General features: G+C 36.7%; 1 protein-coding gene across 2 annotated transcripts; it reads left to right on the top strand.

Annotated features, from left to right (window-relative positions):
• Nucleotides 1-2437: 2437 nt before the first annotated feature.
• LOC122313300 (65-kDa microtubule-associated protein 6) lies at nucleotides 2438-14787 on the top strand. Of its 2 annotated transcripts, XM_043128172.1 has the most exons (13): nucleotides 2438-2593; nucleotides 2789-3200; nucleotides 4589-4792; nucleotides 11484-11747; nucleotides 12080-12295; nucleotides 12373-12528; nucleotides 12617-12776; nucleotides 12882-13033; nucleotides 13260-13347; nucleotides 13424-13497; nucleotides 13588-13662; nucleotides 13919-14269; nucleotides 14461-14787. In XM_043128172.1, the coding sequence occupies exons 2-12, from the start codon at nucleotides 3120-3122 to the stop codon at nucleotides 14252-14254; spliced, it is 1806 nt and encodes a 601-aa protein (XP_042984106.1). In that variant the 5' UTR covers nucleotides 2438-2593; nucleotides 2789-3119; the 3' UTR covers nucleotides 14255-14269; nucleotides 14461-14787. The 2 variants fall into 2 exon arrangements, with proteins under 2 accessions (XP_042984106.1, XP_042984105.1); XM_043128171.1 differs by lacking the exon at nucleotides 2438-2593 and having other exon boundaries at nucleotides 2614-3200.
• Nucleotides 14788-16552: the final 1765 nt, after the last annotated feature.

Here is a 16552-nt window from a genome sequence, read left to right as displayed (position 1 = left end):
TTTCTGTAAATGGGGGACCAAACTTTCTGAAATGTACAGAAAGTTTTTCTGTAAGTGGCCTTAATCTGATACGTTTTTCATCGGTTATTGCGTTTCATGCGTGTTTCTTCCTATCTTATTGCGGGTTAAAAATGATGACACGTCTCATTTGGTTATACAAATAAAATGAGATGAAATGTTTTAAATAATAAGAAATAAAATATTATTATAATATAATTTTATAATATTAATTTTATATTAAAATTTAAAAAAATAAAATTATTTATTATATTTTATATGATAATTTAAAAAAGTTGTAATGATGAATTGAGATGAGATGAGATGAATTTTTTAATTTTGTGTAACCAATTCGGACAACTTGTTCTAATGATTGAGGACACAAACGACCAAGGCTTGAAGTTTCTTTTCTCTTCTTTTATTCTGTTGGTGAAAAGCTTTTACGTCCCTATATGTTCTTCTAATGAATTATAAGATTTTAAAAATTTATAAATAATTAATATATAATTAGTTAATATTTATTCATAATAACAATATATTATATGCCTACATATATTATTAATACATATACATAATATGATAGCATATATATATATATATTTCATATATATAGTTCTCATGTACTAGTATATAAAAATTATTAAATCTTATTGACTAATTATTGTATAAATTATAAAATATAATTATGGTATATTCAATATATAGACATAAGTAATTAGGTTATATATTATATATTTAATTATAAAAGTGTTATGCTTATATTATTAGCCAATACTTATAATAATATGAATGAGTATATCAATATGTGAATGAGTTTTAATCGAGTCGACTCAGGTATAAAAGAGTGGGTCTTAACAAGTCTTAGCCGGGTCGATTTTTGTCGGGTATATGTCATTTACTAATCGAACGGATATCTGCTTTCGTAGAAAAGATTTTTTTTTTTCCTTTCACGAGTCGATTTCATTTCAAATTTAACCGAGTGATTACCGAGCAGCTTATCGAATAAGTTGATTTATTTACAGGCCTACTTATAATAGTTTATAATTGGTCCCACAAATATGTCAGTATTAATTTAAATAAAAAAAATGTATATATATTTGTTGCTTTCAAAGTCAATACGTACCTTGATATGCATGAATGAGTTGTCAAATTAGAACACAATGTGAGAAGAATACATGATGAGCTTATCCTGAAAACATTGTATTAATTGCTTTCAAAGTGATCATGATATATGCAGTGCATATCGAGGTGTTTTAGATCAAACATACAGAATCTAATTAGAATAACTCATATTATATTGATTATAGCAACTTCCTATCTAATGCCCAGCTGCATTTTTTGGCCAAATAATACAGGATAAAGCCTAAAGATGCAAAACCCTTATCTGCTAAGAAGTATTACTAGCCATTGAAAAAGATATGCATGATTAGATGGTTTCAAAAATCAATTTTAAAAGAGAGAAAAAGACTTAACTACCATTATTGAGCATCAACCAATAATTGGTGCATATATCTTGTAACGTTGACCCCTAAGAAATATTAACGTTGTTACAAAAGATAACATAATGTGACAACATTAAAAGAAGTCGCCGTAAAAAAAATAAAAAAATTAGGACTAACGTACTCTGTATGTATTCATAAATAATACGAGGGTTTAGAGATATCCTGCATGTTCTTTTTCCTGAGGTGGATAAAAATATCATTGAGTTAAAACATAATTACGAAATACTCATCTCTAATGATATTCTTAATAATTGCCGTGCCATATTTTAAGTATATTATTTTTTTGAACGGTTGACTTGAAAAGTTACGTCACTCAAAACATAATTCATTATCACTTTGCATGGTAGAATATTCTAATAATTCATTAGAATATATTTTTTTAATATTATTATTTTATATAAAAATTTAAAAAAATTATAATATTAAAATAAAATAAAATGAGAGGTTAAGACAAAATAGTGCTATTAATGATAAAAGTTTAAGGAAGTAACCTTTTTACAAAATCAGGACAAACAGGAAGTTGCAGGTTAATAAAACCAAACTCCAATGTCCAAACACATGCAGCAAGGAGAGTTACTGTGTACTTTGGACTTCGGGAACATCCGCTTCCGCTCGTACAAAAGCCACTGAACCTGCCTTTTATAGCTTCCGTGTAACTAAACCCCATCCATCCCTCATTCTATGCTATAATCACGTGCTTTACGTCTTGCAAAGCATTTTTTTGATTGGATATAATTTATCAAATTATAAAATTATTTTTTATTATAAAATAAATTTTATGAAATTATGACTTTTTTTTTTTGGTACAACAGTTTATTTTGGTGTAGAAGGGGAGTGGGAAATTGCAGTACTTTTACTTTGCTTTTCTTACTTCTTATATGCATCGATATTGATTGTAATTAAACAATGGTGTTCGATAAAAAATAAAAATATATCCCAATTCACTTGCATAGTAAAAAAGGTTCCTGCTTGACTTGTACTCCAATGCTCCTTACCCCTACCAAAGAGAGAGGAGAGAGAGGACCCAGTAGCATTCCGGGTAACTCTAAGCTGCGCCTAACCTCCAGACCCTGAAATACCATTATACTCCTCTGGTTTGGCTTCCCTTCCTTTTACATTTTATCAAATATATCCAATATTATCAATAAAAACAAAAACTATGTGCGAATGATAGTTGTTTTCTTCCACTGAATCTTTAACTCGTTAGCTTTACTCTCTTCTTTCAGTTCCATTCCCTTCAGTTCCGACTAATGCTGCTACTGTTATTTTTTGCTTCTTTGAAATTACAGAGAGTTCAGATCTGAAGGAAGCTAAGGTTATTTTGGAGCAATGGAAATTGGAGTCACCAAATGTCTCTTGGGTTTTTTTTTAGTCCCTCTGTCTTTGACTTAGAGTAGAAATTCTCATCATCCTGCTTTCTCCTCCTTTTGGGTTTTCTTTTAAGTACTTTTTTGGTTTAAGCTTTCTGGGAAGCTGTGGTGGTTGGGTCTCTCGCATTTTGTTGTCGGCGTTTTGTTTCTTTAAAGACCACTAAAATAGCCAAGAGCTTTCTGGATTTTCTTCAATTTCTAGAGAGAGAGAGAGAGAGAGAGAGAGAGAGAGAGAGAGAGAGGCGTAAAAATGCTGGCGATTGGTGTTGGGAGCCCTACAACCATTATGCTTAACGGCACAAATTGCAATGTTTTGCTCAAAGAGCTTCAGGTCTCTGCTCTTTCTCTTTCCTCTCTGCTCTTTCTCCTCATTTCTGGTTTCAGTTTTGTCTTCACTTTTTTCTTTTTTCTTTTTAAAAAAGAAAAAGAAAAAAGAAAAGAAATTCCTTTGTTATATTTTGGTTTCTGGTGGTTTTGGAAGTCTGTTGTTATGAATTAGGGTTCTGGTGGTGAAGGGTAATTGTGAGTTTCCGGTTCTCCTTCTTCTTGCTGGAAACGTGCTTTCCAGTGATGGGATTTTCAGCAACTTTGCGTTTGCTTTTCTGCGTCAGAAAAGGAAGCATGATTGTATTTTTTTTCGAACTGTCTCATAATGGGTCTAGTGGACTTATGAATTTAGGGCCTCTTTAACTCCTCTAAGTGTTAGTAGGGGAAAGAGGACTTCTCTCTGTGCTTAAAAGTTAATAGGGTCTCTGAGAATGTGATCTTTAATCTACAAATTTGAGGCTCCTTTCTTTTTGGTGGGTAATTATTGAAAATTGACCAAATAGTTATTATGTAAAATGTATTGTTATGCCTTTAGGTTGAGTGTTCTGTTCCTTCCTTTTTTCGTTGTACCCAGTCACTCCAGTTTCTTGATTCTTTTAACAAATTTCATTGTAAAATTATGTCAATTTTCATGGATTCGCCTTTCCTTCTGTGCACATCTTCTCGTTTCTTTTCTTGGGTTCGGGATGTAATTGCAATGGTTGTTTTTTTTTGGGAATTGGCCGGATGGGGGGGTTGGGGTGGTTGAGGTGTAGTCCAAATTAGTTGGGTTTTCAAGTGATCTTTTTAAAACTTTTTGTTGTTTCATCATCCCGTTTTAAGGGTTTCTGTTGGCTTCGAAACGCTTCGTGTTCAAGAGAAGAACAGTAGATAATTGGATTTTTTTTTTTTCTTCGTGGGGTTTACAAATTAGTTCTGTATCAATTTTTTCTTTCCTCATATGAATTTATTTGTTTTTCTTTCTTTCTTATTTATTTTATTTTTTTGGAATATGTTTTCTTTTCCCGTTTTATTTTCTTTTAAGTTTGACAATTTATTTGTATTTATTTGGGAATTAGGCTGGCGTTGAGGCTTTTTGCCTGAATTATATTGAGATATTATATTATTGGGATAGTTGTAGATTTTATAAGTTATTGCTCCTATGCATGCCCCCGTGTGCCTAGGCTGCGCTTGTAACGCTTTTGGTAAAAGGTGCCATCTTTACTTATTTCACCCTAATTTACCATCAAGTTTTGAATTGATTTGATTGGTTTTTATCATTCTAGCTATTTTATAAAAGAGTGTTTTATTTCTCATTTACTTGCAATCTATTCAATCTCTCTTTTTTTTGAGAGAAAACACTGTTCCCATGTTAAAATTCCTTAATTGGTTTGGCTACTTTTATGAGCGCAGCAAATATGGAATGACATTGGTGAGAGTGAAGCAGAAAAAGACCGCATGCTGCTGGAGTTGGAGAGGGAATGCTTAGAAGTGTACAGGCGAAAGGTTGAGGAGGCTGCCAATGCTAAGGCACGCCTCCATCATTCTGTTGCAGCCAAAGAAGCTGAGCTTGCAACTCTCATGGCTGCTCTTGGGGAGCTAAATCTTCATTCACCGGTATAGTTATCATGCATCATCAATGCATTCTGGTGGTTGCACTTTTTTCTCTTTTGCAATTAAAGCCTTGGCATTTTTTTGGTTTTTGAAGTATGAATGAATCGGACTAATTAAGTTTTGAATATTCTCCGTTTCAACTTGTACCCATTTACTTTCTTTATTGATACGTGGAGCCCTAATCCCCCAGTTTTAGTTTAATTCTTGTGGGGAACAAGGCTATGTTTGTATTGTATTTGTAATTCTCCTATTTATAAGAGTATATAGGGCTAGTTATACCTTATTTACCTGTGTACACATTACTTTTTTCATTGTTTTGTAATGCTCATTTTTTAATTTTGAGTTGTTGAAGTATCAAATTTAGCAAAAAAACTATACCCTTTCTATTTTCAAGACATTAATGAAACTTTTAGCTTTGACATTGAGAATATGAGAACATTGGTTGAGACTACTTGAAAAATGCTTAGCATACATTTCTAATTGACTTTGGTCGGTGCATGGCGTGTAAAGTGGGATTGACCTGATATGAACTACTGTAGTTTTTTGCTTTCTCATTGACTATTGCTCATTTATGCTCTGATCCATTCTCAGAACCTTTACCTTTTAATTGTCCATTTCAAATATCAGAAACAGAAAAATGGTTGTTGTTTCGCTATATACACCATAACTCTGTTGCTTTTTATTCATCTTATGTTTTAGTTACCATAAATATTTTTACAAACGTTTTGATGCTTTTTATTTATTTATTTTTTATCAGTAATTTTTATTTATTTTTAAACATAAAATCAAGAGAATGAATACCTCCACATATGCATTTTTTTTAATGGATAGTTGCTTGCTGTGTCATGTTGTATCTGCTAAAAAATTACTGTATCAGTGTTTATGCACAATAGATTATCCTTGCTCTGTATGATTATTAGTGCTTTTTAGATATCCCCCATGCTTGGCTTTCAACCCCTTTTGTGCCTTTGGTAAAATTTTTACTCAGTTCTATGTAAAACAGAAAATGTATGTTTGGAGTGCAGCTTGAAATTGGCATTACATATTAGCTATTGTTGTTACACTATGAATGTTGAATTTTTGACATCTAGGGCTTTTCCCATCTTTCAATAATATGAAGTTAATAACTTGAAAAGTTAAACACAAAGTGTGAAGCTAATATTTGAGATAGTGCATATACAAAGCGAACAAAGCAAGAAGTTAATCTTTGAGCAAGGGAAAGGAGTGGAGTGGAGCGAAGCGAAGTGATTTAATGAATGAGAGAATTAGCAAGTTGGGCCCTAAACTATCCCACTAGAGTCCTTATAAGTATTGTGGGGGTTGGGGTGGACAAAAGGTGGCCTAACTTGCACATATAGAAGAGTGAAACAAAGTGAAGATAGCTGGGGTCAGCAAATGAACTGAGCAAAAACAAAGGGGTGTATGCGTATGTATATCATATATCCCCACTCTTATTTATCCCCACTCTTATTTATTCTTGTCATGGAAGTGTTAAGCAAAATATTGGAAAGGGCGGTGGATATGGGTTTCATTTCGGGTTACTCGGTGGGGGACTCTAATTAGCGAAGCTTGGCGGTTTCCCATCTCCTTTTCGCCGATGATACGCTGATTCTTTTTGACCCAGATTTGGATTAGATTCACTCTCTCAGAGCACTCCTACTTTGCTTTGAAGCGGTAACTGGCCTTAAGGTGAACTTATCCAAGTCAGAAGTAGTACCCGTCGGCTCGGTCAACAACTTAGGGGAGGTGGCTGCCATCATGGAATGCAAGGTCACATCCTTGCCGATGAAGTACCTTGGACTCCCTTTGGGATCCCCTCATAAGTCTAAGGTAATGTGGGAAGGGATCGTTGAGGAAATTGAAGGCAAATTGGCGGGATGGAAGAGAATTTACTTGTCGAAAGGTGGGAGAATCACCCTTATTAAGAGCACATTATCCAATCTTCCAACCCATTTTCTTTCCTTATTTCTAGTGCTTGAAGGGGTGTCGAATAGACTAGAAGAGATTTTCCGTGATTTCTTATGGGGAGGGCTAGAGGATACAAAGAAATTCCATTTGATCAAATGGGACAAAGTATGCACCCCGTTGTCTTGTGGCGGGTTGGGCTTAAGAAACTTGAGAACTTTCAACAAGGCACTCCTCGTGTAAATGGTTATGGCGCTTTCACCTTGAGGAGGACTCTCTTTGGAGAAATATTCTAGAGGTCAAATATGGGAGTCTATGGGGAGGTTGGTGTTCTAATGAAGTTAGAGGGCTACATGGCATGGGAGTTTGGAAACTTATTTGGAAGGGATGGGATGATTTGCTTGGCAACTGCAGGTTTGAGGTGGGAAGGGGCACGCGGATCAAATTTTGGTATGATATTTGGTGTGGGGATGTGGCCTTGAAAAACGCTTTCCCCTCTCTTTATAGGTTGCGCTGGATCAAGGCTCTTTCGTGGCGGATAATATGTGCAACAATTCTGATTCCATTACTTGGCCCGTAAGATTCACTAGAACTGTACAGGATTGAGAGTTGGGAGACATTACTAATTTTTACAGGATGCTATATGCGCTGAAACCAAGGGTAGAAAGGGAGGACATATTACTCTGGACCTACATAGGGAACAAGAAATTTTCAGTTCGTTCATATCTCAAAGCCTTGTTGATCCACTCCTCCATTGACTTCCCTTGGAAGTCCATATGGAGGAGAAATGTTCCCCTCAAAGTAGCTTTCTTTGAGTGGGTGGCCTCCCATGGTAAAATCTTAACAATCGACAAACTAAGGAAGCGCGGACTCTATATAGCGGATTGGTGCTACATGTGCAAATCTAATGGCGAATCAACGGACCACCTTCTTCTTCACTGCAAAGTAGTAAAGGTAGTGTGGGATGCAATCTTCTCGAGACTTGGTATTGCTTGGGTCATGCCTAAGAGGGTGATAGATCTATTGTCTTGTTGGCAAGGGATTAGGGGCAACCATCAGATCGCTGCAATATGGAAGATGGTACCTCTATGCTTAATGTGGTGCACATAGAATGAAAGAAATGGCCGCTGATTCGAGGATAGGGAACACTCCCCAGACAGTTTTAGGGACTTTTTCTTTCATACCCTGTTGTTGTGGGCCTCTTCTATTGTATGGAATGGAATGAGTCTAAACGATGTGTACGCCACTATTAGTAGCACCTAATTTTTGTAATTAGGCTCTTTCTCATATATTTCTTGTGTACTCGGGCTTTGCCTATTTACGTGGATCAATAAACTTCTTTTACCTATAAAAAAAAAATATGATTGATATATATATGTACACACACACACGATAAGGGGCTATTAATAAATATATAGAGTCTTCTTACACACATGTACTTAGTTCGACAATTGAAAGGCTTACGGTGTGTTCAAGGAAGGTAGCTGGAGTTTTTTTGTTTCAAGGGTAAACGAAAAGACAGCTGCTTAATCATCTTGTGGAGGGTACTTTGTGAAGTAACAGTTTACTCTATTTCTCTTGAGGGTAAAAGGGGGTAAAGTTCCAATCTACTCAGAGGAAGAAGCTAAGCTAAAAAAAAAAAAAAAAAAAAGGAATAGGTGTTGCTGCTATGGCCATTTTTATTTCTCATAATCTGGAGTTTGGTGTAACACCTTGTCCTTCTAGGGTTATTAAAACTCGAGTAACTGAATGCTATTAACCTTAAAATCGTTTCAAATTAGGGCCAGGTATGAAAGTTTCCATTATAATAGTTACAAAATCAAGTATTTTATTAGAAGAGAACAAACCCAACAAAGTTCATATGCTACAATAACTCATTACTAAAATAAACAGATAGATAACTCAGTAATCCTTCAAGTCTTGGTCTCGTCCCCCTGAACTATAACCTGTCTAGCAGCATCCTCATACTTATCATCACTTGGGTTGGGTACACGTAAAAACAAAAAAGAGTCGAATACTCGGTAAGAACTACATCATATAGTAAACATAATAACAGTCTAGGTTTTCAGTCAAGCATAAAACAGTCTCAATCATTATCATCATCATAAGACGATACACACAATTAACCTTGAAGAAAAATGCATTCCTTGACCTCATATCCTTAATGGCTGTTACACAATATTAACCCCTGTATGTTGTTAGGGTTAGCAATCCTTGTGGTCGTGGCTCTACCTGACGGCTAGAGGGTAAGAACCTAGCCCTCCTCAAGAATGGGCATCACTAGGTGCACCTCTAGTGATGCATTCCGATGTTGCAATTTGCCCCTCCTCATTGTACCATCTTCACTGTCATGGCTAGTTCATTTATTTCCTCAGCAGTCACATGCGATCATTCCTTTCATTTATTTTCTTTTCATATTGCCTTTCCTTACCTTACCTTTCATTCATTTAAAGTATATAGTCGTACTATATGCATACCAGTCATCCAACAGTCACACGTTCCTCAAATCACATGCATTCCATTAATAACAAGGGTTCATGTAACAGGGGCTGCCAAGAGCGGTTTGTATATATATACTTGTAAACATGTACAAATCTATACAGTTATGAAAGTGACATTTTCAGTTTACATAAAATGAACTGAAAAGTATGATTATAGTCACTTACCTTGATCCTTATGCAAAATAAGCTCAAATGCACGTGTCACAGAGCGTCAATGGAACCTATAATAATTCATACAGTTGAATAAGCATTTCCTCACATTAAATAAAAAATATAAATATGAAACATGCAACTATGCCTAAAAGGGCTACCCATGACTTCTAAAAATCATCTTAACTCAACCCTAATTACCGATATGACTTTGACCTAATTTCCTTATGAATTGTACTCTTCCTTTATTCATCCATAAAATCACCACATGACCTCCAAAAATATCACAAATCATTCTTACTTAACCTAGAATCATTCACATAAAATAATGAACTCTAAAACTCAACTCCCCATCATTTTCAACCCTATCACCCGAAACACCTCAAGTGAGTTCAACCCTCGATTATACATCTCAATTAAATCACACTTAACTCCTTAAACACACAACCAACCCATGCGAGGTTCACAAACCCTCAAAACCCAAACCACACATGCACACAGACTTATGACTAAACTGAATCCACCTACACGTGGGACATGAACTCACATTTTATTCATCTTCCAATTCTTCCAACCAAGGCACCCTAGTATTTGGATCATATATATAAATACACCATACTCTTGAATCAGTGAGCCACTCACAAACATGATCTGTATGCACCCAACCAGATCACATGCACAGATACAGTCCATCCTAAACTCACACATGAACACATACACACAGTCAGTCAAAGACCCTAGTAACACTTGGTTATGCTTAACCACATATAAGAGAGGGAAAGAGAGAGAGGTTTATACCTAAAGGGACAGACCCAAGGTTTTGGTAAGAGGGGGGGGGGGGGGGGGGTTGAGCATAGGACCCGGACTTATCCACCCTTGTTTCAATTGGCACAATAGAGGCACTTGGTCACACATTACATCAAATGCTAAACCATTGGAAGAGAAAGGGAGAGGGAGCAGTGCTAGGTGGAGGAGGAGGCAGAGGCTTACTGGAATGTGGTGCAACTGCATGGGATGAGTTTTTCGGTTTACGGTTTCAGTTTTGTGGAACCGTTGCTCCTCACTGTTTGGCATTGATCACGGTGGTGCTGGGTCGTTTAGGGCTGTATTGGGCAGTGCTGTGGAGGAAGGGCAGTTCAAGTCAAAGCTATGGTGGTTGGGTCACCTAAGTGTCAACAGGGCTGTTTTTTTTTTTTTTTTTTTTTGTGTGTGTAATGTGGGACACAAGGTGGTCTCACCTAGTGGTGATGGGCGGTGAGCTGGGCTGGTCTTGGCGCTGGAGGAGACAGTTGCAACGTGAGGCTTGGCAGCAAGGTGGGTCGACGGCAACCCTAGAGGCAGCAATGTTTTTACATGCATGGAGCTTCTATGGGGCGGTCTATATATAGTGTAGTCGGAACTTGGGTTTTCAAACGGGTCATGGATCTTGGGTCATGTACATGAGTTTGGGTCCATCACAAGTGCCTTGGGTCCTAGTTTAAAAACATGGACTTAACCTCAATAAATAAATTTAAAGCCTACTAAATTAATCCAAACCTGAGCTAGGTGTTTCCTAAAATAAAACTATACATAAAAAGATGTTAATAGCTAATTATATAATTAGCATAAAATAATAGTAATAATAATGGTAATAATTGTCCAAGATATATTGGGTTCTCACATTTGGGCCCCCTCATGATAGAAGACACAAAAGAACATCGAAAATCAATTTTGTAGGAATCATGGTGTGCGCATAATCCCTTGTTTGTACACACGTAGACAGAAATGGTACATTATATAACTAAATATTAGAATTAATTAAACAATAAGCATGAAGGCGGCTTGGGAATGTATTCATCACATGGGCCCCACTAAACATTGGCATAAACTTGTCTGGCACAAAAAAGCCATTCCTGGCATACCATGATTCTTTTGCTAGATATATTCCATGGAGTATTAGTGTAGCGAAGTGCTAGTTATTAACAGTTCATTACCGAAGTTAATTAGCAGAAAAGCGACTAGTTGTCTTCAAACATGTCACATGAAAAGCACTACTCTGTAGGAGCTCCATCCATTTTCTTAATGTTTATTGTTTGATTGTTGAGAAGAGGCATTGAGATTATTAACATGCTTATCTGAATCTCGTTGTGAGTTAACAGATTCAGGCAGAGAGATCGGCATCGTTGAAAGAAAAACTTGCATCTGTCACACCGCTGGTAGAGGAACTGAAAATGAAGAAAGAAGAACGAATGAAGCAATTTGTAGATACAAAGGCACAAATTGAAAAGATCAGTGGTGAGATTTCTGGATACAATCATTTCAACAATGGCATGGTCAGGACGTTAGAGCTGGATGAACAGGACTTGTCACAAAGAAAGCTCACTGAATATCAAACACAACTTCACACTCTTCAAAAGGAGAAGGTACCATATAATGATATGAAATGGAACTTGGAATTCCTTGTGGTTATTTGTGTGAAATGGACCTTAATTGTATTTTCAAAATCAGTGTGAAATTTTAATTATCTGCTTCCTGATTTTGGAGAAGATTCAAATCGAAGCATTCTTGTGTGTGTTGTAGACTCATAAGAGGACCATTTTTTATTAGAGAAATGTTCAAACTAATGAAAAAAACTTACAATTGCCTGTATAGAAGATTTCTGCATGTTCAATTTTTTGTCCGATTTGAATAAAGTTTTCCATCTGTCTAGTCATGTTTTGATAAGTTATGTGCATTCTCTTACCACCTTTTGCAGTCAGACCGCCTCCATAAAGTTTTGGAAAATGTGAATGAAGTGCATTCTCTCTGCGGTGTGCTTGGCTTGGATTTTGGGCAGACTGTGAGTGACGTGCATCCAAGCTTGCATGATACAAGTGTTGAACAGTCCACTAATGTCAGCAATAGCACATTGGAAGGGCTAGAACAGGCGATTGCCAAGTTGAAAATAGAAAGGAAAACTCGATTACTGAAGGTAATGCAGATGATCACATCATTGTTCTTCAATTTTGTCTTGGCTGTTTATATTGAAAATCTTGTTTTGAAATGCAGCTGAAAGATATTGTTGCATCACTGCTTGAACTTTGGAACTTGATGGACTCACCAAAGGAAGAGAAGAATAACTTTTCAAGGATTACTTCCATTCTTGGATCATCGGAGACAGAAATTACAGAACCTGGTGTTCTCTCAACAGAGATAATTGAACAGGTCCAAGATCACCCTAAATTTCTTTCCTATGTTTAATTTGCTTGTTCCTGATAAAGATCCTCAAATTTTTCTTTACTATATATTGAAGGCATCAGCGGAAGTGCAGAGACTCACTAAACTGAAAGCAAGCAGAATGAAGGAACTTGTTATGAAAAAGAGATCAGAGTTGGAGGAAATATGTAGAATGACACATATAGAACCGGATACAAGTACAGCAGCTGAGAAATCGAGTGCACTGATAGATTCTGGTAAGATATCCTGCCTCCTGTCATAATGCTTGACACATGCCTGGGGTGTTAATTTCATCATTTACTTGGCATAAAATGATACTATATGGGCCTTACTATGTACAGGTCTTGTGGATCCTTCTGAACTTCTGGCAAATATTGAAGCACAGATTGCCAGAATAAAACAGGAAGCTTTGAGCCGGAAAGAAATAATGGATAGGATAGATCGATGGCTTTCTGCCTGTGAAGAGGAAAATTGGCTTGAGGACTATAATCAAGTAAGTGAGAAATGTGTTACAGCCTTGCACTAATCTGGCGAGGACCTGAGCATGGTTTTTGATGAATTCTTTCTTCCTCATCATTGTTGTCCTGCTTTTTCTTATGTTTTTTAACATAGCTTGTGAGTTCATGTTTCATCCAAATGGGCTCTGATGTATATAAGAGCATTTTGTTGAAGGGTCATAAAAGCTGGAATCTGACCTCGAGCATTTTGTTGAATTACAGGATGAGAACCGTTACAATGCGGGGAGGGGTGCTCACATTAATCTTAAACGTGCAGAACGAGCTCGAGTTGCTGTAAACAAAATTCCAGGTATTGTTTCTGTTATGGAACATACCCTTATCTGTTGCTGTAGTCTCTTTTGGAACTAACCTGGTACCTTTTCCAGCAATGGTTGAGAATCTGATACATAAAACTCTAGCCTGGGAAGATGAAAAAAATATGTTTTTTCTTTACGATGGGGTGAGTTCCTAATTTGATATTCTTTTTTGGATGTGCTTTCTCCGTGACATTACTCTCTCTCTAAGCTTAAAAATAAACTTTATTTTTCAGGTACGATTGGTGTTGATACTGGAGGAATACAAACTCACAAGGCAACAGAAAGAAGAGGAGAAGAAGAGACACAGAGTAATACAACTTGCATTATTATATATTCATCTTTCTGAAATTCTGTGGTACTTTTTGAACTTTTGGTTGTGTAGTTTACCAACATGATAGGGCTTTTCTTGCAACATTGAGATGGCTTGTTATATTCCTCTTGATCGGAGTACTCCTTTCGAATGTTCCTGCATCGTGTGACTGATAAAAAAAAAAAAAAAAACGTTCCTGCATTGTGTTTCTCAGCTTTTTGTAGTAGATTAGACATTTTGATTTTATGTTTTAGGACCAGAAGAAGCTCCAAGATCTGCTTCTCACTGAGAAGGAATCCATTTATGGGTCTAAACCTAGTCCGAGAAAAAGTAACAGCTTTAGAAAGCCAAATGGGTATCGTGCAAATGGAAATGGATCCATGACTCCAACACCTCGTCGTAACTCTGTTGGCAGTGGAACTCCAGAGCTTCTTACCCCCAGATCCTTCTCAGGGCGGCAAAATGGATATTTTAAGGAAATGAGAAGGTTGTCTACTGCACCCCTGAATTTTGTTGCGCTATCGAAAGAAGACACGATGTCTTATGCATCTGTTTGTGGCTCTGAGTTAGGGTCCCCTCGGTTAAATTGAAACACCTGGATATTGGTATGTTATGCCTACTTTTCTATCACTGTTTGTGCTTTTATTGCTGTGCTTTTTCTTCCTTGCCTACTTGGACACCACCAAAATGAGGCTGTATTTTGGAAACCGTAAAATACGCACAAAATATATGGAGCATTAAATTTTTTTTCTCTAATTTGGTTTTTGTACTTGATATTGATAATATAATTGTGCAGGGACAAGTGCCTCTCCATGAGCTATGAAAGAGACTGTATAAGCGGTTAAAGCCAGTGGAAACTTTGTGAATATTGAAGGGATTGTAACGCTAGTGTATGCTTGTGATTTTTCAGAAGTAGTTTGGCAACAGTAACTGAATTGAGGTGAATTTGAATGTCTTCTGGTTTGACAAACATCAGCCTCTCGAAAGAGTGGTGGATCTGGTAGATAGTTATTTTGAATTACTTGTAAACTTGAAGTCATTCACCAAAATAGGGAAAACGGATATGGTTGTTACAGTAGTAGTACTTACATGAATTTTTTTTTTTAAATATTTTTTTTTTCAATTTTTATGGATTTTGCTTGTGTTTTGTGTGTCCTTGTATATATGTATCTCACTGTGATGTCCACAGTTCCATGTAGGAATAATGAGTTCTTTAAGATTCAAATTGCAGGATTTGGTGAAGCTGTCGTATCATACTAATTATTGATGTCTGGCATCTATGTCACATTTTTCATCTTCTCGAAAAATTATACCCTTCAGCTGGTTCTCTCAAAGCTTCGAAACCATATGAACTGAAATTTATATTTGGAAAGAGAAAAAATAATGATGAAATGATGTTTGTATCAGGCACTCACACGGTCGAACATATTAACTGTTAGGTAGAGAACTCGACCCTCAAGGCGAACTGAGCACTAGCATTGGAGTGGGCATTTGTTGCATTTTAGCCATTTCTTTTGCATCCCACATGGAAGATGGCTTTTATCTACAGTACTTAGGTATCTTTGTGCAACTTTAGGCAATTAATTAAAAATTATTATTCTCTCTCCACATCCATTTGTGTTGCTGTTGTTTGTTGTAATATTGACCACTTTACAGTTATTTTGCAAAAAGAATATTTGTTTACCTGGATTTTCGTTAAAATCTTCACTTGTTTTATTTTATTTTAGCTTAGTTAGAATTGGCCTAATGTTTTGACAACCTAAAAAGATGTTAAAATCATGAAAGAAACACTTGCACTTGACAGCATAGGCGTCCAAGCCCAATAGAGGTCCAAAGGAGCTAAGTGGTAATTGGCCAATAAGGGGCAAAAGGGGAATTAGGCAAAACCCTAACTACGGCTTAGGGCATAGTGGCGCCTACTTGGAAGCAAGAAGGCTATGTTGTGCTTCCCCTGGAAATCTATCATTTGAGACCCAGAGAAGGGACACTCTTGGTTAGCACAAAGTTGTCACTTGGCAACCATGTATAAAGGCTTCTAGAAGAAGCTAAAGAAAGGGAAGAGAATGAAGGGTTCGGCACACATAAGGCAGATGCCCCACTCAACCACCCACATGCCATATGGCTTACATGCAAGTCCACCTCTAAAATACAATGAACCTCTAAGAGGCGCATGAGGTATACCAAAGACCTCAAGCACGAGTCTCCAAGAGACCTTAGGGATTCGGCCAAGGGCTTCATGCCTATCCAACGAAAATCAACCATCACTTTGCCATGTGTTATGCATACACTAAGGTTAGGAATTTTCTAGAAGAAAGAAATAATGAGGAAGAAGAAGGGCTGTATGGGGAAGGGGCACACATGCTCCCCAAGGTTGTAGAAGAATGTTTGTAAGAAGAGAAGAAGAGAGAGGGTCGACTATGGGCATAAACACACACACACATGCCACTTGCCACATGGTTGTGGCAAGCATGCACACGCCTAACCCTAGATTTTGGTTTAAGGTTTTTGTAAAAAGACATACATGCCCTGAAGGTTCATTGAACCTAGATACAAAAGGAGGATGCAAAGAGACTTTTAGGGTTTCGAAATTTGGGCAAGAACACTTGCACTTGTCATGCATGATGAAGAGTCTTTTGATTTTCCAAAGAAAAGCAATGATCATGAGGGAAAGTGGGAAGTTTTGGCTAAGAGAGGAAGCAAGCGAATGCCATAAGGCGCCCATGCACATAGACTCTTGATAATAGGATTGAGAGAGTGTGTGAGAAATTGAGAAGTATATAAGGACTTATTTTAAAGGCCAGTAGCCTACACCCACCAAAGAAGTCACCCAAAGGTCATTTTATGATTTTTCAAAAGAACTCCTCACCTCCCTTCTCTCTCAAGCACAT

This window comes from Carya illinoinensis, chromosome 6 (assembly GCF_018687715.1).
Source record: "Carya illinoinensis cultivar Pawnee chromosome 6, C.illinoinensisPawnee_v1, whole genome shotgun sequence".
Lineage (NCBI taxonomy): Eukaryota > Viridiplantae > Streptophyta > Magnoliopsida > Fagales > Juglandaceae > Carya > Carya illinoinensis.
This window is presented reverse-complemented; position numbering and strand designations above follow the sequence as displayed.